At 37.7% G+C, this 23,286-nt stretch overlaps 2 protein-coding genes across 3 annotated transcripts; one reads left to right on the top strand and one right to left on the bottom strand.

Annotated features, from left to right (window-relative positions):
- Nucleotides 1-738: 738 nt before the first annotated feature.
- Nucleotides 739-15,462, top strand: LOC110973816 (major vault protein-like). Its single transcript, XM_022224938.2, has 25 exons — nt 739-945; nt 2,673-2,806; nt 3,256-3,319; nt 3,533-3,602; nt 4,197-4,354; nt 4,542-4,630; nt 5,000-5,069; nt 5,353-5,514; nt 6,189-6,330; nt 6,609-6,710; nt 7,456-7,567; nt 8,800-8,860; nt 8,984-9,078; nt 9,363-9,447; nt 9,673-9,729; nt 9,983-10,079; nt 10,345-10,424; nt 10,665-10,724; nt 11,042-11,120; nt 11,271-11,413; nt 11,522-11,622; nt 12,050-12,230; nt 12,592-12,783; nt 13,102-13,182; nt 13,321-15,462. Exons 1-25 carry the CDS (start codon nt 892-894, stop codon nt 13,420-13,422), a joined length of 2,571 nt encoding a protein of 856 aa, XP_022080630.2. The 5' UTR covers nt 739-891; the 3' UTR covers nt 13,423-15,462.
- On the bottom strand, nt 15,290-23,264 carry LOC110973824 (sideroflexin-1-like). 2 transcript variants are annotated; one of them, XM_087145067.1, is made up of 9 exons: nt 22,189-23,264; nt 20,079-20,256; nt 19,768-19,935; nt 19,366-19,464; nt 18,479-18,554; nt 17,908-18,121; nt 17,512-17,611; nt 17,097-17,144; nt 15,290-16,956 (listed from the first exon to the last, which is right to left on the bottom strand). In XM_087145067.1, exons 2-9 carry the CDS (start codon nt 20,243-20,245, stop codon nt 16,860-16,862), a joined length of 969 nt encoding a protein of 322 aa, XP_087001193.1. In that variant the 5' UTR covers nt 20,246-20,256; nt 22,189-23,264; the 3' UTR covers nt 15,290-16,859. The 2 variants fall into 2 exon arrangements, with proteins under 2 accessions (XP_087001193.1, XP_087001194.1); XM_087145068.1 differs by having other exon boundaries at nt 22,195-23,264.
- Between the last annotated feature and the right edge of the window lie 22 nt (nt 23,265-23,286).

The following is a 23,286-nucleotide window of genomic DNA, read 5'->3' as shown; positions in this document are numbered from 1 at the left end:
CAAGTTTGGAGCCCCATGGCAGGCAACTGAGGCCTCTCAAACAAAAAACATGTTGTTTGGTCCTTCAGATTTCATGCTATTTTCAATTTCTAGTTGGTTAACCAATGATTTTTTTAATTATCCACCCAAAACAAAGTCACCCTCCAAAAAGTAAATGTTCCCAAGTCTTCTCAGCGGCCATTTTTCAAATGACATCCCTCACCTTTTCGGGGGCTCTTCTGACAAATTTTCAATCACATTTTTGTCTGCTTTTCTCCCAGATGAGTGCCCCTGAATTTACAGAGATGATCCCGAGCCAGACTGACACAATCCCACCATTTCTTGGCTCAAACAAACCCTTCTTTCGAAAGAATCTGGGGGGGGGGGTACTTAATGTGCGCCTACGCCTGGAGGAGAATTTTCCTCGAATTGGGACACTACCCTGCACTGCACCCCTTTGGCAAGTACACTGCACACACACGCCGTACCCGCGGTATGTGTCATCGAGGGTCGGGATCAAACCATTACACAGAGAGGGAAGCTTGATAGGGACGCCATGTCAAATGTCATGCTGCCCGTGAAAAAGGTGCTGAATTTATCACATAATTGCTAGAACGTTCTTTTCACCTAAGACTGTGATTACTGATTAGTTAGTCAGAATAATAAAATCTCCTTGACCATTAATGTCATATGCCCAACCAAGTTCACTAGTGGTTTCATCGGTCAAGGGTCGAAGTTAGGAGCTAGCTAAGTAAGTCTAGTCATTTACCACATTTACATGTACGTCACTGCCATGGTGAACTCCCTTGTAACGTTCCTCCCGAAACTCGGCTCGGAAAGATTTTAGAACAAACTCTTCTTTCCTTATCTTCGCGGCGACGCTGAGTGCATTCTGCAGATAGAGCAATAGAAATGGCAGGAGTTGTAAACATTGGACCTGTGGATTTTGTGCACATTTTAGACGTGGTGAGTAACCAGCATAACACGTACTCAAGCCTTACAACTTACAGGCCTGCACATTCCTGCTTAGTTCCGCTATTTGGAGGAGGGTGCGGGACTTCGGACTTCCCAGTCAGCGTAGACATGATGTATTAACTATGTATTTGGGGACCTCCTTCTAAAGTTACTTCTAAACTTTTGGGGGATTGTAAATTTGGAGACCCTGTTCTTATATTTAGAAGGGAGAGCTACATTTTAGCTGTGACACTGACATCATGCTCAATAACTGTTCAGGGTTAATGTCAAAAAAGGGCAGAGTTTTGTTTAGAGTTTTGAGGGGAAACTGAGTGTTTAACACGTGCCACATGGTGGATTCAAATTTGCATGGTTGGTTTATCAGAAGGCCTTACATGTATTTTCTCACAATTTACAATTTGAAGTTTCCAAGAAATAGGGTCAGCGTAATAAAGAGAGAGGTACCTTTGTTTTTTGGGGGGACTTACCAGTTTTGCAAGATTAAAGTGTCAAAAAAATAGGGGGATACCCAAGTATACACTCCCCAACTTTTGGACAAAAAATAGATCATGTTAAACTGGAGGACCAATTGTGTGGGAAAGGGGTAGGGATTTGATTTTTGAGGAAAATTATGGAGTAAAAATGACCACAGTGATGCAAAACATGCACTTTGACTGGTAAAATATAGGCTGATTTATGAGTTCGAGTATATTCACCCGAAGTTGCACATTTGTGCAGGTCAACCTCTTTTGTGAAATGAAAAAAAATGGAGGGGTCCCAAAATAGATGTATACCAACCCCAATTTACCAGGGAAACAGCATTTAGACCCCTAAATACTTAGAAAATACTTTGTATTTTTCAGACCAGTCGTAAACTTTTGGGTTTGTGTAAAGTGTGCATATCCATGTAGGCCATGGAACTCTTTCCCTTAGTTTAACTCAGGGCAATACAACAGGTGTAATGTTAGATCCAAGGGGGTTGATCACCCCATCTCCCCACCCCTACGTCACTTTGACGCTAGAAAAACATTTTAAAATGATGGAACAGTTGTATTACTAATAAAAAATACGTCCTGTAAGAATTATCAGTAATATTCATAACTTGTGTCTGTCTGCCTGTAGCAGTAAGTCATAAAGAAATCTGATGGGCCTGATCTCCCTGAAAAATTCCTGGTTCTGCCCCTACACTGATAACATACATGTCTTCACTGCCAAAATTGACAGAGAGTGTCACATTTTACTTCACAGTTGTGCAATAAGATTTTCCAAGCTGCAAAGGTATTAGTCTACTGATACACACCTTGTGAGAAGTTTATAAACTGAGGGGAACAGAAGGTGTCCCCAAAAGTAAGGATTACTGAGCCCTCTTTTCCTCACCAAAATCCCCCCAGAAATAAAAGGCGCTCCTTTTTAAAAACATTCATGATGGCTAGAAAGGGAACATGTTCTGAATCGAGAAATACTGCATGGTTTTTAATTTCCCAACACCAAACTCTACATGCGGAGCGACAGATCTTTGGGGAAGGGATGCATGGGGATGAAAAATCCTGTAACCATATAGAGGATTCAATTTAAAACAAATACAACAATATTTAGCCCATTTCAACTGACTTAGTACATTTTGATTACATCCTTACCATCTGGACCTCATGTATGAAGTTGTGATGACGTATGTTTTTTCAACACCTGATAGGTGCTTAACTTGGACTTTCATATATTATTTTGCTCATTATTTCCAGGAAACCAACATAACTCGTCTTGAAGTGGGTCCCCAGAGACTTATGCTTCTGAATAATGAGAAGTTAGTGGCTGGACCTATTCCATGTGTTATTGTTCCACCAGGTCATTACTGTAGAGTCAAAGATCCCATGAGGTAAATGATTTAAAAATTTTTTTCTTTTCACAGTATTATTAATCAAAAAGAAACATATATCTCTTGTGAACTGTGCAAAACATTGTTGTTAAATTGGCTGTCATATTCTCAACTTTCCCCAGATGTAGAAAAATATTTTGTATCTTTACCTTCAGGTTCCTATCTAAAGTATGTTTTTATTCAGATCAAAAAAGTTATAAATAATTGAAGTAATGCAAATTAATGTCTCTTATTCCCATTTTGCAAAGAGACACCTTTCGTGTAGAAGATCAGTTGACCCTATGAGGCTGACAAACAAAGACCAGCAAGAGAACTGTTGTACTGAACACAAGACCTATTTACAACAGAATTAGCAAACATACATGTATGCCGCTTCAGAGAAGTGTACCCAAGCAGATGGAAATTGTATGCCTAGTAACAACCTCTATCTGCTTTATTTATAATTTCAGTCATTATGAGGAGGGGGTGCAGTGTGAGTTGAAACATGGACAGGTCGAAATTCGTTTTTATCAGGTAGAGTAAACTGATTTATTGAAAAGCATCTGCTCGAAGCCTTGTTTAATACAAGTACATGTACAATTGACTCTACTATGACAAATTGACTGAGCTTTCCAAAGCAAAGGTTAAGCATAAATCTAAGTTTGAAAAACTTGAAACTCCAAAAAATGTAGCAATATCCAAAAAAGTTGTAATGATATTTGACCCTTTTTTTTTTATTCATTTCAGGAACCATTTCCACTGTATCCTGGAGAAAAATTAGAAAGTGCTGAAAATTTGCAAGACTTTTCATCACGAGGTAATGTAATAACACCATTGGTTGTTCCCAAGTTTGCAGCTTTGAAGTATAACACATGTAGTGCTCATCTTAAATTTGGAGTTCTTAGAAACTAGCACCATAAGGCTGATAATGAATGAATGAGTGAACATCAGTGCCCAACAACTCTGAATTCCTCTCCACCCAAAAATGTAACTTTACCTGTCAATTAAACAGTTTTCTCCACTGATCACATTCGGTTTTGTCTTGATTTGAAGGTATGCCTAAATACATGGTCATTGTCACATTTGATTGGGATGAACTTGGTTTAATTACAGATGTAACTACATGTAATACTGAGAGTCACACATAATGAGTTTTGAAGGTCCATGTGTGACCCAACAATCATAGAAAAAATAGACTACAGTAGTTCCTCTGTGTTCATTGCTCTCTTCACTACAAATGCTTTAGTTTAGGAACCAATGTGGAAGCAAGCTCTCATATGACATTGTACTAACATACATGCCACTATTTCTAAACACTGATAAATACAATAAAAGCGCCTTCAACTGTCAACAGCTCACTCACATTTTCATCTTTGGGAGAGTATGAGACTTAATATATGCTTTATTTTAGGCTATCGCAAAGCCATGCATCCTTTGCCTGTTGTGAAAGTCAATCAAGCCATCCAGCTAAAAGCTGTCCTTGATCATGAGGTTGATGGGGTACAGAGACAAGCAGGTGATCTGTGGCAACTGGAAGGACCTTTGACCTATAAACCCACCGCTGAAGCTGTAAGGATCAGTTGTTGTATGAAGAAAAGTTTTTAGACATTGCCCATGGTTAACATTGTTGCATTGACACATATATAATTTCTGTTAACAATTTAATGGCAACTTGATAGGACAACTTGTGTGAAATAATACCTCCCCTCGTTTAATTGATGTGCAGGTTGTTTTCTACATTTTGTCGTCTTTTTAGGAGATTGTTGGTTGGGTTAATGCAGCAGTCATTGGTCAAGGTCAAGCACTTCATCTCAGAGCAACCCAAGGATTTACTGATAAAGGAATGTAAGGAATAACTATTGGATTTGTCCCAACATTTGGATGTGGCATAAAATTTAACTTCCTGGTATATGAGTGGTGTTTACCCAATATTTGCATATTACGAGTATGTTACTGTTGATTGTATCATTACTCATTGTACTTGTAGTATTGAAATAATGTATACACACCTGTACATCAGATTTACTCTTGCAACATATGTATTTCCCAACAAGTAGAACCCAGCAAATCTGATCTGAGGAAATACCTGAATTGTATGAAGAAATTACTTCCAGATGCAACCTCACAGAGTATGTATTGATAGTGGAGAAATCAGCACTGTCTGGTTGATGAATATTTCAAACCATGAGTTTGACTTGTCTTTTCTGTACTCAGCACTCGTGTGAGTGGTGAGGAATGGTTGGTCAGGAAAGCAGGAGCTTATCTCCCTGGAGTTTATGAAGAGGTGAGCATTGAGTACGTGAAAAAAAGATCTGTTTACATAGGAGAGGATATTAAAAATTGTACTTTGCCAAAGGGCAAATCTAATCTGACATTTAAGTGATGGAACCAGAATATACCTTTTCTTAAATATTGCCTTATTAGTTTATGCAAGCGAATATCACCCAAACGTTATGTCACAGCTGTGCACCTTGTCGTGGGTAGCCTCAGGAGTAGTGCACCTTGTCGAAGGTAGCCTCAGGGACTTGTTTCCAGAATTCTTGGTTGCTTCCATTCAATCCTTTTAGGTGGTTGAGCTGGTATCTGCTTACATCCTCAAGCAAGATGTTGCTCTACATCTTATTGCTGAGCACAATTGTCAAGATGCCTTAGGGAGGCAGCGCCAGGCTGGAGAGGAGTGGATGGTGACAGCTGATGATACTGAAATGTACATCCCTGAAATAGGCGAGGTAACTGGATAGGCGAGGTAACTGGGGCCAATTTCATAGAGCTGCTTGAGCACAAAATTTGCTTAAGCGTGAAAAAACTTTGCTTGATAAACAGAGGTCACCAACCAAAAAAACAGCTAAACACAATCCCAAAACAATATACATCACATGGAATTTCGGCTAGTTACCTGATTTATCAAGTAAGGTTTTTTTGCACTTAAGCAAATTTTGTGCTTAAGCAGCTCTATAGGCGAGGTAACAGGCAACCAGTCTGTAAAATGATTTTGTTATTGTCCAGAGAGTCAAAAGAGCTTCTTTAATTACTCGGATGAAATCTTAAATTTATTTTGGTAACATGTTCCAGACATTAGATAAAAATGTAAGTATTGTTTTGTTGATTCGACAGTTTTTTAGTTACCCAAAATTATTGGTCTAGTGACAGAAAACTTGTCATTTATGAAAATCTGTAAAGACTAGGCATTTTTAATTAGATTTAGTTTGGTCATTGCTGAGCCAAACAGTTGCCCTGAGTACATTTCCATTAGGATTAATTTGTGAAACACGTTGTTGAGCTTTTGTTTAGAAGTGTCTTTGCATTGTCATATTTGTGGTGTCCATTCTTTATGCTGTCTGTAAATAAAGAAACGTTCAGGTTTTCTGTTACCTTAAAGAGAGTTTACTTTATATCCTTGTAGCAAGCAGTGAAATCTGTTAAAAAGACAGTCCTCGAGAAGGGTCAGTATTGCATCGTTTGTAATCCGGTGGATGAAGATGGGCATTCTCAGCTTGGATGTGAAGAACTCCGTAAAGGTCATACTAGTTTCTTCCTTCATCCAGGTTAGCCTCTTTCTACTTCACCCTGTGATGTTACGTGTTAAGACACACTTCTTCTGTTGTGAAACAGTATCAAATCTGCTGCTGTATATAGTATTTTTAGTTTTGTAAACATGGTGATCTAAGTTATAACCTTTCCAAATTGACTCATTGGATTGTATTTAGCTTTTCCAAGAAATGAGATTGGTTTTTAACTTTTCCCATCCGTCTTTAACACCCATTTGACATGGTTTTGTGTTTCTTTGTCATTGTTACATAATTCTGTCATTATTTCATCCAAGGGGAAAGCATCAAGAGTGGAATTCAAGAGCAGTTTGTGCTGTCTGAAGATCAGGCTATTGTACTGCAAGCTATCAGTGAGTTTGAGGATAATTCAATCCCAGGTAATTAATTATAAGTTCAAATGGCTCACAATACAACTATTAGTCTGTAGTACTTAGGTATTCTTGGACTCACATCTCATCTTAGCAGTGATGTAGTCGAGTACTTTTGAGAACCAAGTTCTCTACCAAATATTTAACTAGTTAAGAGAGAACAAAGCTGAAGTACATCGGCATTTGATGGTACATGCATAAAGGTAAGATTACAAAGCAACATAATGACTTCAGACCATCACTGTTGGATTAAAATTAACTTTTTAGGACAAAAGTACTCGGAAAGAACTCGGCCGAGTATTTTCCAAGTACTTTTCTCCTTAAAACTTAAATTTTACACAACTGGGGGTGTCTCAAGTCTAACATTTTTTTGTAAGCATACCTTTGCACATTTCCCATCAAATGCCTGTGCACTCTGGCTCTATTCCCTCTTACCCAGTTCAGTATTTTGTGGAGAACGTTGGTACTTGAAAAGTACTCGACTACAATAATGCATCTTAGTCAAAGTTCTGGTATATAAAGAGAAGATTATTGCACTGAAAATGGAAAGAATTAATGAATGGGTAACATCAAGTGGATTGTTCAGGTTTCACTTCACAGGCTTACTCAAGTTAGAGTCCTTTGATTATGATTTCCAGGATGCTGTGGTCTTTCCACCTGAACACCCAGGTATAAAATAGTCTCAGTTGTTTGTTGCCAACCAGTATGATTAACTGATTGAATGGAGTGTTTGCCCCTTATTATAATGATCCAGGTGAACCTCAGATGCGTATCTCAGGTGATCGTTGGATGATCCACGGGCCAATCAGTTACATTCCACCTGTTCAAGTACAGGTGATTGATCAGGGAGATGGTGCTTTAGTCAGGTAGATGTATGTTCAGTATTGCACGTTATATTCTGGTGTACATTTTTGTATTAACATTATTCTTAACCCTAACCATCCTCAATCCTCCAAAATCCTCCAGGTGATTTTGGAGGATTGATATGTACTGGTTGCTGAATGGAGTTGCTGGGTTGTACATGTCACGTTGGTACATCCTCTTGTAGTGTTACACAGTGTACATTTTCCATATACAGTACAGCACAAGTATTGAATATTGGAGGATTTTGGAGGACTGAGGGCGCATGCAATTTTTGGGTAGCAAAACTGGAGGATTTTGACGGATTGACGGTGTATCCCAGCCAAAAGGGCCCGGGCGGTTAGGGTTAATGTTGTTGCACTGTTGTGATAATTGTGAGTGTTAGCATTTTTAATAAGGGCATAAATATATGCTTTGCCGGTCTTAAACGCATGACCGGTTCAGGGGCGACTAATAACCGAGCCCAAGGTGAGGGCATTATCAGCATTCATTCTCTTGAGCCGGTCTTAAACATTTCAGACTGACCAACCACATATTTATTCCCATTTATGAATACTTTTTTTTAGCCAGAGAGTCAAAAGAAGTCAATATATGATAGATTTCCAACGATTTTGTTATAGAGTTTAACTGTCATTTTCCTGTACACCCCCTTCCATTTTTTTCATAGTTGTCCAAAAGAATCTCCTTAGATGGACTAGGTGTGCACGTGGTGAGCCACGTGCACACAGACTCTTGACCAATCAGGATTGATTAAACTGTCTCGTATCCAGGCATTAGTGTGTGATTTACACAGTGGGCATTATCACTTCTTAGTGGGCATTATCAAATGTTAATACACATTCAAGTTGCACGTTGTTGAATATGGAGACTGTCTGAAGTACTCGTAGTTATGAGTAGGTTATTAAGTGCTAAAATAACCTATCAAAGCCTAACCTATTTAAAAGCCTAAAGTAACCTATTAAAAATGCTAACACTCACAATTATCACAACAGTACAGTTATCACTGAAGTGATTTTAAGTTTAAGCCACAGCCAACTATTAAAGTACATTTATTACAGTCCTGTAAGGCACCGTGTCAGTCATTTAGATTGCAGTACCAAGTCAATACATCTTCCTTGCTATAAATATTCCAATTGACTATTATTTCTGCCATTGTGTTTGTTGATATTAATCTTCTAAATGCATTTGTGTTTCATATTTGTATTTTCTTTGAGTTCTTTAACTGCTATATTTTCAGACGTGCTATTCCCCTTGATGATATGGAAGGAATATACGTCCGCAACTTGAAAACAGGAGAGGTAAAAATGCAACTTATTAATTTTCCCAAGGAATCAGGAATGCACATGTGTTAGCTTTTTTCCTTCTGTAATATTCTGATTTAAAGTTGAACTGAACTTGTTGGTTTCTCATTTCTGTTTTAGGTCCGTGCTGTGATGGGTCCTGATTCCTATCTGCTGACTGAGCACGAACAGTTGTGGGAAAAGGAACTACCGTCTTTGGTTCTGACTATTCTCCAGTGAGTATGTTTTGAATGCATCAAGTGTACATGATGAAACTTGTTTAAGTGATCTGTCTTGTGTTTTAGTGTCCTAAGGGACAGCCACAGTGAACCTCAAATGATGGAATAGTGTCATACCATGAGATAAAGTTTTGAATGTTTACACACTTTGCAAGGGACTAAATTGAGCAGGTTGGGGAGGGGCAAGGCGAGCTTGATCTGGATGGATTCCTTTTACATGTATGTACATAATTTCCCCAAATCTGTAAGAGTTGAGTCTTATTTGGTCCTTCTCATTTAAGGAATGGTGGAGGTTGTGGATCAGGTGATATCAGGAAGCTTGCTTACTTTGAGTCATCTATTGATGCAGACTATGCACCTGGCAAGGTAAAGATCCTCATCACTCACTTGGAGTGTAGTTCATGCAAAATTTATTCTGCATGAAAACTAGTCCAGTTTACTAATATCGGATTGTTTTTAATGAGTTTAAAGCATTTTTTCCTTTTCATGGAGTTGTCAGTGTTGTAATTTCTTGAATGTCGGGTCATGTTGTTTACTGCATTTGTTTCAGTCAAACAATTTGCAGTTACTGTTTCCAATACTTATTTCCAGATAAGAGATAAAACCAGAGTGGTGAGATTCCGTTGCCCTGGAAACACAGCTGTTCAGGTAAATAAATTGCTTGTAATACATACTGAATAGTCACACTTTCCCAACACATATTCTTTGCTGAAAAAATCTAACTCTGAATAAATACACTCTCTTACTTAAGACTAAAGGTTTCACTCACCTTACCCAAACACTGTTAGAATGCCTTACCTTCTTGACTTTTGCATTGGTTTCTCTTCCTGGTCTAAGAGTCACTATCTTTGTATCTACATGAATTAAGCATATAACATATCATTGTTTGTAATAATTCAAGGTTTACAAGTACCAAGAAAAGACAGCTCGTGTTGTATTTGGTCCCGATATGGTCATCCTTGGACCTCAAGAAGATTTTAATGTCCTGAGCTTGAGTGGTAAGTAGCAATGGGACAGTGCTTTTATCAAAAAAGATCACAAACTTTGGCAGGGAATTTTTTAATGAAATGTTGAATCTTGTGATGTTTATTTCAAAGGCTTACTGCTATTCTTCCCTTGACCTATGAGGAATGAGTTCTTACTGATTATTTTCAAACTTTGAGAGATAAAGATTTATTCAATTCTGTAGATGCCCGATATTTGATGACACTTAAAGCTAGGAAAATAATCTAAAGTGCCATTTTCCTTTTTTGTTTGTGCCAGCTGGTAAACCCAAGGTAGAGAATGCCCTACAGACAATTTGCCTTATGCTTGGACCAGATTACATCACAGACATCTTGGAGGTAACTTGGATTCACTTGAATTGATATTCTTGAATCAATTTTTCTTGTAGTTCTGAACTGTCGTATTTTTTTAAAATAATTTTTCCATCCCTTCAGAATGGTAAATGTGTTTATGTGTGTTAAATGTTTCTTTTATATACATTGTTCTAAAGGTAAATAGTGCATGACTAGCTCTTTTAGGAAAATAATAAGTCAAATAAACCCTTTATTCACAGACATTTTGTTTACACTTTGTTGTAGGTTGAGACATCAGATCATGCAAGACTTAAGGTCCGGATTGCTTTCAACAACTATTTTGAGGCAAGTTCTTTATTGTAAAGTTTGTCCAAATCATTGATCATTTTTGCATTTTAAGTACATCTGGAAGTAATAAGTGAGCAACTACCCTTATAATTAACCAAACTTTTATCCACAGACACAAGTGTGAACATGTTATGCAGCACCTGATTCTCTAGTTATTAATGGGCTTGATGCATTGAATAACCAACAGTAACAGCTGATGCTGACAGACATATTTCGAGTTTTTATATGAAGGCAGTTTGTGTTATTTTATCCTTCAGGTATTTTTTACATTAAGGTAGAACACTCCACCTTTTTTTATTTATTTGCTCATTTAGTTTGAACGTGGCAACAAACTATCAGAAGAAGCCATTTTCTCTGTTCCTGACTTCATTGGTTTTGCTTGTCGACAAGTGGGTAGGTCTTGTATTAAAAGAAAAAACCTTTTTATTGATATTTCTGTTGCAATCTCTATTTTGCAATTACACATGTACAAAAAGTCGTTACAGAATTTTCCTAATAGGTAATTATTCTGGATTACGCCAACTAATTCTTATTGTCCTTCAGGAAGTCGCATTCGTGGAGCAGTGTCCAGAGTTCGCTTTGATGAGTTTCATCGTCATTCTAGCAAAATACTCCAAGGAGCTGTCTTTGGCTTTGATGCTGACGGGAACGTGAAAAACAGACTAAAATTCAAAGCTAATCACTTGGTAAAGTTACTTCTTTTTTGTCCCAATTACTATTGTTTCTTTACAGTTTCTTTGTTGGGTAATTATTTTGGCTTACATGTTTTATTTTGTTTATTTTGGTAATATTAGGTGATCAGTAATGTAGACATTCAAGGCATAGAACCAGTAGATCTAACCATGAGGGACAGTTTGATCAAATCTGTACAGATGGCAATCGAGATCTCAACTAAGTGAGTATACACAAATATCAATCACACGTGGTAACATGTTGTCCAATCATTTGGCTTTTCTTGATTGGAACTGGTTTTGTGTGTATTTAATTCTGTGGTGTGCTTGCCTTCTCCACCCTTGTATTGTTTTTGGTTTATTTGTGCTTCATATTAGGATTCTTCTTATTTATTTGCCCCTGATAGCCTGATTTAGGAACACCGTATTAAAAAAAAGCATCGCACAGTTACGAACCTTTCAAGAGTTTTTTAGATTTTTTAAAAGTGGTGAATTCATGCTCTGTGTATCCATAAGAAGCAGTATATTCAACCTGATGTCAAAATATGGTTCTTGAATCATGGCCCTGATTGTTCCAGAACAGTTCCAGAACAATCCCCATCATATTCTGGTCCAGAGTTTCTTTCAATGAGTTCTTTTGTTTTTGATGAGGTCAATTGAGAGAGCTGCAGCTCATGATGCTGCAAGGAAAGAGCAGGAATCTCAAGGATTACTGGAAAGACAGAAACTCCTGAATGAGAAAGAAGCTGAGCAAGAAAGGGCTAAATTATTTGAATTACAGGCAGAGGCTGCAGCTATTGAATCAACAGGACAAGCCAAAGCTGAAGCGCAGGTAAGATAAATGCTTTTTGTGTTCAGTCTCACCTTGTTTAGTGCCCCAGCAAGGTTAACGCAGCTTGTACACTTGTTCCTCTTTGCCACTCACTGCTAATGGTGTCACTAATGCAGTGTCACAGTGCTTTATTGACTTGGCTGGTACGTGTGCCTTTTTCTGTCAACCACTGACCCATGGGGAGAGTTCTTCCCTCTTGGGTTTCACTGCATCATTTCTCTGCCTGTTTGTTCATTTTGTTACTTACTGGCCTGTTGAGAGTCGGAGCATACTCCTACGGTGTATGTTGACTCCATTCCTATTTGCTAGTAAAGAACCATTTAAGTCATACTCTTAAAATGTGACCTTTTCTATCTCATAGGCCCGTGCCGAGTCCCTCCTTATTGAGTGCCACAGTGCCATTGATTCAGCTCGTCTTAAAGCACAAGCTGAGGAAGTCATCCATGATGCTGAACTTCAAACTCAGAACCTACTGCGTATGTCAGAACTTTCCTACAAACGAAGACTGAATGAAGCTGAGATAAAAAAAGCCATTCAGCTGTGTAATATTGAGGTAAGGTTTGTTGTGATGGTTTACAACATAATTCCTCTAGAAGTTTGTACATGTTTTTGCTGTCCTTAACCCTGCCCAATGCAACAAAGCGTAAAGGGTAAAAGTCAGGTGGACTTTGTTGCACTGTAAAATCATAAGCAGCTAAATCATCTGCCCATATTTAAGCCGCAAGTCTAATTGGACAGTGCCACTGTTAGCTCCTGTCCTGGCTATCTGGCATGGCCGGGACTCTTAGGATATTTAGCCGTGGCATTATTGACTTGTTTGATTTCATTTTTCTTGGCAAATCTTATTCTCCCATGCTTTTTACATGCTTAGGTGTCTCGTTTTGATGCTATGGTAAAGGCTCTTGGTGGAAACACCATCATAGCTATTGCAAGTGCTGGACCCAAACTTCAGGTTCGTCTCAGAAACTCTTAAGTGTTAAATATAGTTCCAAAGAATATCTTTTATACAAATAAAGTCAGTTATTTTCACCATCAGGCTATAGTTGCATTTAACTATTAAGATTCTTCTGTCTGATTGCCCACTTTGTAGGCGGAGCTTATGGAGGGTCTTGGAATTGAGTCAACACTCATGAATGGTAATAATCCTATCAACCTCTTCAAAACTACCAAGGAAATGATTGCAGGGAACTAGTGAAATCTATCAAAACCTGCCCCTTTAGCATATTGCTGACTTCAAAGTGATATTTTGAGGTATGAAAATCACAAATCAAGAAGATGAACTGTTTACTGCATGTGCAGCTGACAACATGTACTTGTTTTGCCTTTGAAAGTTTGAAAAGCTGATTTTTCTTTTTCACATTTATCACCAGCATTGTAAACAATGCTGAATTTCAAATGTTTCTTGACATGTAGCCAACATTAGTAAAGCAGGAATAAAAGCCAAAAGTCTTTGTACATGTACTTGTCACAACAATGCATTTATATTAGTTATTACCATTTCTCAGTGCAGTTAAGATGTCGCTCTGCCATATCAGATATTCGTGTATATTGAATGCTGCTGTGTTACTGAGATATATCCTTAGATCCCACTCACCAAGGAAAGGCCCACGTACATGTACTTAGTGAATGATTTGTACACCGAGTAATGGATGGATGTGGAAAGCCTAGGTAACTTCTGATTTACTGAAGTCAGGTGTAAGATTTTTTAGGAATACATGTAGGATATCATTAAGAAACCAGTTGAGATGATGCAGTGATGATGAATTATTCATTAGGCAGAATTTATATGCAATTTAGCATATAATTTGTACATATATACCTTGATGTTTGTCTCAAGATATTTTTCTACTGTCAGAAAATATTTAGCATCTCGTGGCAATTTCAAGAAGATAACAAAAGTGAATATATCAATACATATATGTGCTTTATGAAATGCTATAAAAATACAAATTTCCATCACACCATGACGGGAAGTCTTGACAGCTGTCATAGTTTAAGTAAATAGAAATGTTTTACACATACAAGTGTGTTTTATTTGTTGAAATAGTTCAACTTTTGCAAATTTGCAGCCCGAATGTTTGATCTGACATCACAAATTTGTGTTTGTGTTCGCTTTTGCGAAAGTATGAAGTATAAACCAGCCTTTACAAGTTGTCAAAACTGTTCAGACTGTAAACTGCACATTTTTATTTTACAGTTGGTAGCATAGTAGCACACTTGATTAATGTGCAGAGAATGAGGAGAATAAGGTACACAGTCTGGACAAAATCTTACGTCAGTCTTAAAGACTGGTTCTGATAATTGTCTATCTCTCCATTGCATGGGCTCTGTGCTGTACAATGCCTCTTTATTTAGCAAAAGGAAATCACAATTTCAAGCTTTATTTGTATCTCAGATTGAATTTGACTGTTTCTGACGTAATGTCATGTTTAACTTGGAAACTTATAGCTCTTATTTTATGTAAGAAATCAGGTAAACGTGATGTACATGTATGCCTTCAACAATCCTGTACAGATGGATCCAGCCTAATTTCAGAACACGAGGGGTAAAAATCTGGTTCTCAAAATAACAGAGAAATTTACGCTTTCAAGCAAAGCATGTTCAGGAACTTCCAACTTGTTTTGAAAAGGTGGACTACATGAACAAAATTGTTTTTATATTGCATACTTCACCTTTTGACAGTTTTTATTTCAAAATCTGGAAAGGGCTGAGGTTTCAACTGAATTGACTTTTCTTCAAGGTACAAATGGGTAAACTTTAAATTTTTTATGCAAAACAAATAGAGGATAACCTTACATTATCCAAGTGTATACATGCATTCATAGTTTGACAGGGCTTAATCTTGCACCAAAATAGTTGAAAGGGCATGACAATTAACAAATATACATTTTTTAATTGTCAGGGTAGAAGGTACGGTAACTGCTTGCTGTTCTAAACGGTTGTGGCAAGTGGTTAATCTTTAAACGTAAGCTTAAAGTATTTGTCAAAATAGAATACCTGTGACTTTAATATGAAAAGGGTTTTGCATAAAATGGGAAATCAAAAGAAATTCAAAGGGGAAAATGAACAAGGTTCTGAATTTTAATTCACTCATAGTTTATAACACTCATCAAGCTTGTTTAGCAATCTACATGTTCAGTACATTGATTACTGGATTCATTTATTTTCAAGATGTTGCACGTGCAGCATGTTTTTGGTATGAATAAATACATAAGTGGCCTTATACAACCTACTGCATTTGACAAAACCTCCTTGTCTGATGTACATAAGTAATATTGATATTTAAAAACTGCCATACTTTAAAACAATATAAGTTCTCAAATTTCATAAAGTAGCCACAAACATATAGTAAGTCCAAGATTACTAGCACTGAATCTGTCATAACGAACACAACCATGTGGTGGTTTAACAATTTTAAAGCTGGAATTCTAATCCTTTGATTTAAATTGGCCATGCCTGTAGAAATTACTAATTTAGTGTCTTTTCCCTATAAAAGAGCCAGGGTATTTTTAACCACCTCACAGCTGGTGGGGGGGTTCACCACTCTACCCCCCCCAACTTGGTTCATGAAAAAACACTCTGCAGTGACATTAGAAAAATGTAGAGACAGAATCCCTCCCCAGCTCTTTTCAGGTTAAAACAAGAACAAAAAAAGACCGGTACAGCCATACCAATCATAAATACATACGGCTAAATACATATATACACGGCAATGTAACATACCCCAAGATGTATACAACAGAAACTCAATACTACTCTGTCAGAAACAAGTCATGTCCATTTGGACACAACGACAGTAAAATTGGCAAGCTTGAGAAGCTTGCAGAAGCAAAACCGTATTACACCGTCATCCTTCTAATTACAAATCCAGCCATGATTCAGATTAAAAGCATTTTGGACACATAACAACAGTAAAATTAGCAAGCTTGAGAAGCTTGCAGAAGCAAAACCGTATTACACCGTCATCCTTCTAATTACAAATCCAGCCACGATTCAGGTTAAAAGCATTACCAGTAACTGAAGTGCCACAGTTACTGACTTCCGATAACTCTGAAACCCCCACAATTCACCATCAAATACAAAATTCAAGACCATCCATTTCTGTATGTGTTTGGATTCTTGTTGACTGTCAGAGTTGCTGCATGAATCTTTCAGATTCAACACATCCTGGTCTCTTACCATTACTATATTTGGCTTTCCAAATATCATAAATTTAAAATTTCACCAACATTCACCTGGAATTTTACATAAATGAAGCACACAATTCATAGGCCTACAGCAGCAAAGATGTGAATTTGAAGCCTGATAAATCTATGCCTAAACTTGAGCGCATTCATGTTACACATACGTACACGCCAATAATAGGCAAATGTGTCTGAACATGACTGATACCAGTTGCACATACAGTGAACTGAGATAATATCAGCAATGCTACATGTACATCCTCATCAGTGACTTCGAGGAATACCTTTCTACATGAACTTTAAAAAGGTATTGTACAATAAAATGTAGTATTGGACGGCCATGGGGTGTGTGGTGTTTTTAATACACTGTATACAGAAACCATTAACTAAGCAATAACTTGCCAAGGAAGAATACTCAATATCAGGATGACCTAAATGTCAGATATCACAAACCCTTGTTGAAGTAGACCCTATCAATACTGCCACCACTTTGCTTGATGGTTGCTCGTAGTTCAGGTTCTAATCGATTGGATCCAATGGAGCTGGGTGGTACAAAAATAAACAAGGGAAGATATATTCTGTGAAACTAGAATAAATAATAATGGCCCTTCCTGTTGATCACCTTTTCTAATGGGCAAGCTTAAGGATTAGTCAAGTGGTTATGATGTGAATTATCACTTACCTTTTCTGAGGAAAGAGAGCACAGCACATCGGTGTTGCAAAAACTAACCTGCACATTAACAATCAGAAATAATAGAAATTAGAAAGTAAAATTGTCTGTAAAAGAAAATAGGGTCTTTTCATAGCTTTTTGATCTTCAGTTCAAAGGAATCATTCTGCAAAAGTAACAATCTTATCTAACAGGTAAAATTTGTTCTACCCAATATCTGATTTAGAAACTGAGATTTGTACATATGAATGGCATATGCCAAGAAGAATGATTTAACCCTGGATTCTTAAAGCTGAATTTCAATCACTCTTGATTCTTTGAAAACACAATTCCCCTCCACTCTTTGTTAATGCCTCCTGCCCCCGCCCACACACACCACTAGCTCCTCCTTCCAATCAACCCAGTAAATTAACCAATCAATACTTACATCACGCCTACGAGAGTCACTTGTATTGGTGCATTCATGAATGGATATCGTTTCAAGAAGCCACCCTGTTCCAACCGATGAATGATTACTGGCGGTATACCTTCAAGGGGAGGGGGAACAATATTATATTCAGGAAAATTGCCTTACCTGAAAAGAACTGGGGAGCAACCCGATCCCATTATTTTTCAAAGCGCTATCAACAACAAACCCCATCCGAAGTAAGCAGAATTACAGTATATGTCTTATCAGGAAATGTCTGCAACTTAACTACACTAAGTTCCTCTAATAAAGCAGGGTCTTATCATACATATCGAAGAGAAATGCAATCTTAGACACCTTAGTGGTAATTCTGTATCCCATGTATTGTTCATAGATAGACATGTATCCATCGCTTACTCATGCCAGGTACAGCCATACATATCCTGGAGAAAACAACTTGCAGAATAGCTTTGCGAGCAGCGACCTTTGATTCTCCTATCCTGTTGCCCTCCTCATCAAACACTGGGATACCCTGCTGTAGCTCTTGTTTCCTCATCATCGGAATGTTGATGCAGTTAGCTGCAGCTACGGCAATGAAAGGCACAAAGCGGCCAACTATCACAGGAGCTTTCTAGGCAATTGTGACAGATAAAATCAAGAGATCAGCAGTCAAATCTTCAGCAGTGCCTACTGGCTTATTGGAAGATTTGTAAAGTTCCAGGACCAATCTAATCCTGTAATAGCCAAAATACATGTTCAGAGTGGCTCTATGTGTTTGACAATAACAAGAATGTGATTCAATGTTCCACTGATGCCCTTTATTTGATAAAGCATTTCAAACAGTCAATCATCACTTGATTTCATGAGCAGTACAATCAATCATTTCTTTTCAGTGGAATGTACATGGAATGTGTGCAACTACTTGGAAGGGGTATGGAACGTGTACATTAGATGACGTAATGGCACATCTGATGTTAGTTGAACATACCTTCACTACACTATTCAAACCCACAGCTGTTGTAACTGCACCAGTGGTTGCCAGGGCATAGGATAAACCAAGCTGGCTGAAAATGTAGACATAGCAAAATATTATGACAAAGGCTCATGAAGCACAAAAAACAGACGATTGTCAGCAAAAAATGCAATGAGTGGCTCCCTAATCTATGGATAGAGGTTTCTTTGTGGGATGGGAAGGATGGTTAATGAGATGTCACCAAAATGCAGAACTCTGAAGCCAAAAGACTGGGGCTAGACACCAACTGAATACTGTGGAGTAACTGGTTATTTCAATGCATTTATTAGTTATAAAGACGAACAAAAAAATTGACTGAAGTGGGATTTAAACCTGCGGCCTCCGCAATACCATGCCGGTGCTCTACCAACTGAGCTATCCAGCCCTATGTTGGTGGTTCTTCCCATTTGTCAATTTCTTTGTTTAGGGGGCACTAGTTGGAAGCCATTAAACTTGAAACACCATATAACCAGGGAACACACCCCAATAACACGATGCAACCCGGGAAGGGATCACTCGGAGAGGATACAGCTTTTTAAACATAAATTATGAAACAAATTATATAGGGAAACTGACTAGGTGCTTATAAATGATTATGCATATCATTTATAAGCACCTAGTCAATTTCCCTATATAATTTGTTTCATCATTTATTTTTTAAATTGAACCAAGAAGGGAATTTTTAAGTTTCATCTATGAGATAAACAAACATTTCAGTACATATCGAATGGAGAGACATCTACTCTTCTTAATAGTAACAAAATTATCTGGTGAGACAAGGATTGAATTTTGTCAGAGTGCCCCTAGGAGCAAACAGGATCAAAGTAGGTGTACACTTAGACATTTGACAGTCATGTACGTACCTGTTTGATACTGGCGAGTCTCCACTTCGGTTGGTATAGTTGACAATTGCATTGAAGGACTGATTAAACCATTGCCAGAAGAAAACAGCTGGTGTGGTTCTGAGGGAAAATGCACAGTTACAAAAATCACTTCAAATGAATAATAAAAAACCAACTCACTTTTGTCCATGTATACACATTAAGTAAACACACAATTTTTATGTTTTCAATGATTCTAAGCAAACATTTTTGGAACTAATTCATTGCCAGATGCTCATCAAACATTGCTAATGGACTGAACAAAATAAATTGAAGGTACAAAACATGATGAGATTTATATGACTAAATGTTACCAAAGATGGGTGATGCCAAGCCAAATTGTAATAATTACGACTACTCCTTGAAAACATATATACATCTAACCTGTAAAATGTCAGCATGCAGCCAGTGATGGTCATGTTCATAGGGACCTGTGCAGACATTCTTCCAATCAAGAACATCTTTTCCTTAGTGTCTGGATGGAAAGCTGAATCATAGCGGTACTTGGCTTGCCATAGTTGGGCTTCGGTGGCATTAGGTAATTGACCACGCCTAAGTTGTGGAGAAAATGGAACATATAATTTGAGTCAATAATGTCACAGGCTTATTTATCTGTCATCTATCCATTGCTTGTTACATCAATCATCTTCCTCTGTATCATCTTTTTTTTCATTTTCTTTACAAGCTTTACTTACTTGTAAGCTTCAACGATCTTCTTTGCCTCATCTAGTTGATGATTTGTCAGGAAAACATTCAGAGGATTTGTGACAGTAAAGAAATGCTTTGCTCGTCCAAGATATGTTGACTGATCCCACTTGGGTTCATTAAGGTTTAATCTTGGTGCAGTGAGACTTGAAGTCATTGCTGGAAGATCTGCAATGCCAAGAAAAACAGAATAAATGAACTGCTTTCAATCAGGCTGCTTTTCTGTTGCATGTGTCAAGCATCTCTAAATGTAAACTTTGTTTTAACAGTGTTAAGTGACCCTTGTCACCCCACATATCATGATGTGATTAACATAAAATACATAACCTGGCAAAAAACCAATCTTCCTGTCTAGTCCAACAAAAAAAACATGGACGTTTATTACAAGGAACAGGAAGTGTAACAATGAATCACTCGGCCATCCACATGTGGGGATTCCCATACAAGCGGGTACATGACCGTAGTTTCAAATATATTTTCTTAACTTTTTAAAATTCCTCCGAAATGTCAAAAGCAAAATGCTACAAACTGGATAAGTGGCCTGAGACTGTACTTGCACATAGTTTTAATTCCTCATCACTAGATTTGAGTGAAAGCTGTGATATGAAAAAATTCCATCACTTTTGGGGTATGCATTTTTCAGTATCAGACTCTATTTTTATGTAAACTTACAATGCAAGTAACCATGACATTGCCCATGAGCATGATCTAGTCTGTGACATGGGTAACTCCGAGATAAATTCCGCAGAAAAAAATATAATTTTCAACATTTAAAAATTGAATACACACTGTAGAGCATGAAATGTCATGACCAAATACAAAGTGACTTGTGACTGAGATTGGCTCAGTGTATTACATTTACTGCATTACATGTTTTATGTGTAAAACAGGAAATACGTGTAAATATATTTCAAACCCCAAATTCATCACAGACCTACAGTACACAAAACATCAAAGAACATGTACTAGCATTTCTAGTAAAGACTGCGGTAACACCATGTATTTATCTCTTCTTTGAGTATGTGTGGTTCTGAGAAGAACCGGGGAATAACTTGACGTTTCGAACAGTGTACTCTGTCCATCTTCAGGAGACACATACTCAAAGAAGAGATAAATACATGGTGTTACGGCAATCTTTACTATAAATCTAGTTTCTTTCACCATGAAAACCTTTAAGTCTTATATGTACTAGCATCTCATACATGTGCAGCTGACCACAGTTAAAAATATTACTGTAAAATGTTTTTGATTTGTTTCCGACTGCATTTTCTCAGTGTGAAAGCAGGGAAAACAAATTACACATAATGTTAGAATCATGGCCTAAGCCTATATGGACTTTAATAAAAATCCTCAGACTGCTCCTCCAAAACAGTCCTTAAACTGTCTAATGTGCCCATTGTAGAATTCATTAGGAATTGGAGATTCAAATGATGGTGGTTAAGTTAAACAGAATTACAGACACCAAACATTTTTTCCTACAGTTACCCATAAAGCATTTGAAAGCAATGACATGACCTAAAGACTCAAGATATTGAGGTATTCACATAGAAAACAATTTTTCAGACCAGTTTCATAGGGTTTGTGGGTGTTAAGCGACGTCTGTATTATGGAACTCTTTCCATAAAATTTGCTCACGAGTTGGAGCTACATGTATTTTCAGTGAAATCATTGATGGCAAGAAGTTAAGGAAGGCCTGTGGAGGGTTTAGGACTCTACTATCAAAACTAATTAGTATTATTGCTACGTCCATATGTTAAGCATGTTAAGAGGCGACTCATACTATATAGTATGAGTCATAAAGTCCCAATTAGGCCGACTTGGACTAACTTGTTCATCGGGGGTATGTTTGCTGGCAATCTAGAGGACACTCAATCGGCACCATGCACGTGCATGATCACATACTGTCATGTACATGTATGTATGTGCATGCCTAGTCATGGTAATCGTGTGGTAAAATACCGCAACTGGTCAACTAACTTTACAACGTGACGGTTGCCATTGCCGGTCACATTCAGTTACCTGATAAGCAGGAATACTACAATAAAATTTCTACCTCGCAATGTACTTTTATTGCCATTAACCAAGACAAAGATTACTTACACGTACTTGGTAATTTCTGAAAGATAAAACTGCTTCGCGAAGCACAAACGCGCAGACTTTTACCAGTGTCAGCTTATGGCCAGCCGCAACGAAACTCGACTGACTCAAGGAATATAAATTGCGCCCTCTGCGTTAACCATGTGTGGTTCTCATTGAGTGCTGATTGGTCTATTTGGGAGGTGTGTCACTTGAATATTCAATCATTGTTGAAGGTCCAAAGTTTCACGTTGGATCCAACGTGAAATGGACGCGTCGACGAAGCATGGAGGGAGGACACAGAAGGAGTTACAACTCTGGCACATCAAAGTGCTTGATGATCATCGCCGCCGGTCAGACGAACAATAGTAAACATTCCAAAAATGCCTGATTACTGCCTGCAGCGTAGCCGGACAATTGGGGCCAGTGATATCTAACAATATTTGCGGTGTTTTCTTTGGAATTAACTTTGCAATTAACATCAGATTTACTTTTGCAGGAGTGAATATTTTATTTTGATGCCTCTTCATTATCCATGCATTTGTTTGTAATTTTATTTTGTCACTCCAAAACATCTTCAATACATCAGTTTTGAACGTCTTTGTATGTGTTTGGCTAAGACTGGCCAACAACATGTTGAACACCACAGGCAAGTTAAGTTCACGAAAAACAAATGCACTGTTTCATCACAGGGAGGGATCGTGAGATCTCATAAAATACCTTTTTGTGTAAATTCCGTAATAAAAATGATTCAAATAAAAGTCAAAATCTTACAAACAGCTTCGCTATTTATTCCCAAAAGAAGTCCAGAAGAAAGCGTTCGATAAGGGCAACAGCTGCACATGAACACTTCAGGTACAGAGCCTAATATTTTAATGTTGTTGTCAGATCATATCAAGCACCAACGATGGCATAAATATTCAACTTCCTATACTGCAGTACACCAACGAAAAATTGCAGCGATTGATCATGGGGTACAAAGGAGGCTGGTGGTGAGTAGCAGGTGTGCACTGCACTCTGGCTATGGACATACCAGGCATGCCAGAAAGTGGTAATTGGCCAGATGCCATAGTCAGGGCAGTTCAAACTCCTTCTGTGTCCTTCCTCCATGGACAAAGGTAA

Source organism: Acanthaster planci, linkage group LG13 (assembly GCF_054643075.1).
Source record: "Acanthaster planci isolate LZ-2023a linkage group LG13, COTS_SCS, whole genome shotgun sequence".
NCBI classification, from domain to species: Eukaryota; Metazoa; Echinodermata; class Asteroidea; order Valvatida; family Acanthasteridae; genus Acanthaster; species Acanthaster planci.
The sequence above is the reverse complement of the archived record's forward strand: the minus strand, read 5'-3'. Positions and strand labels throughout refer to the sequence as shown.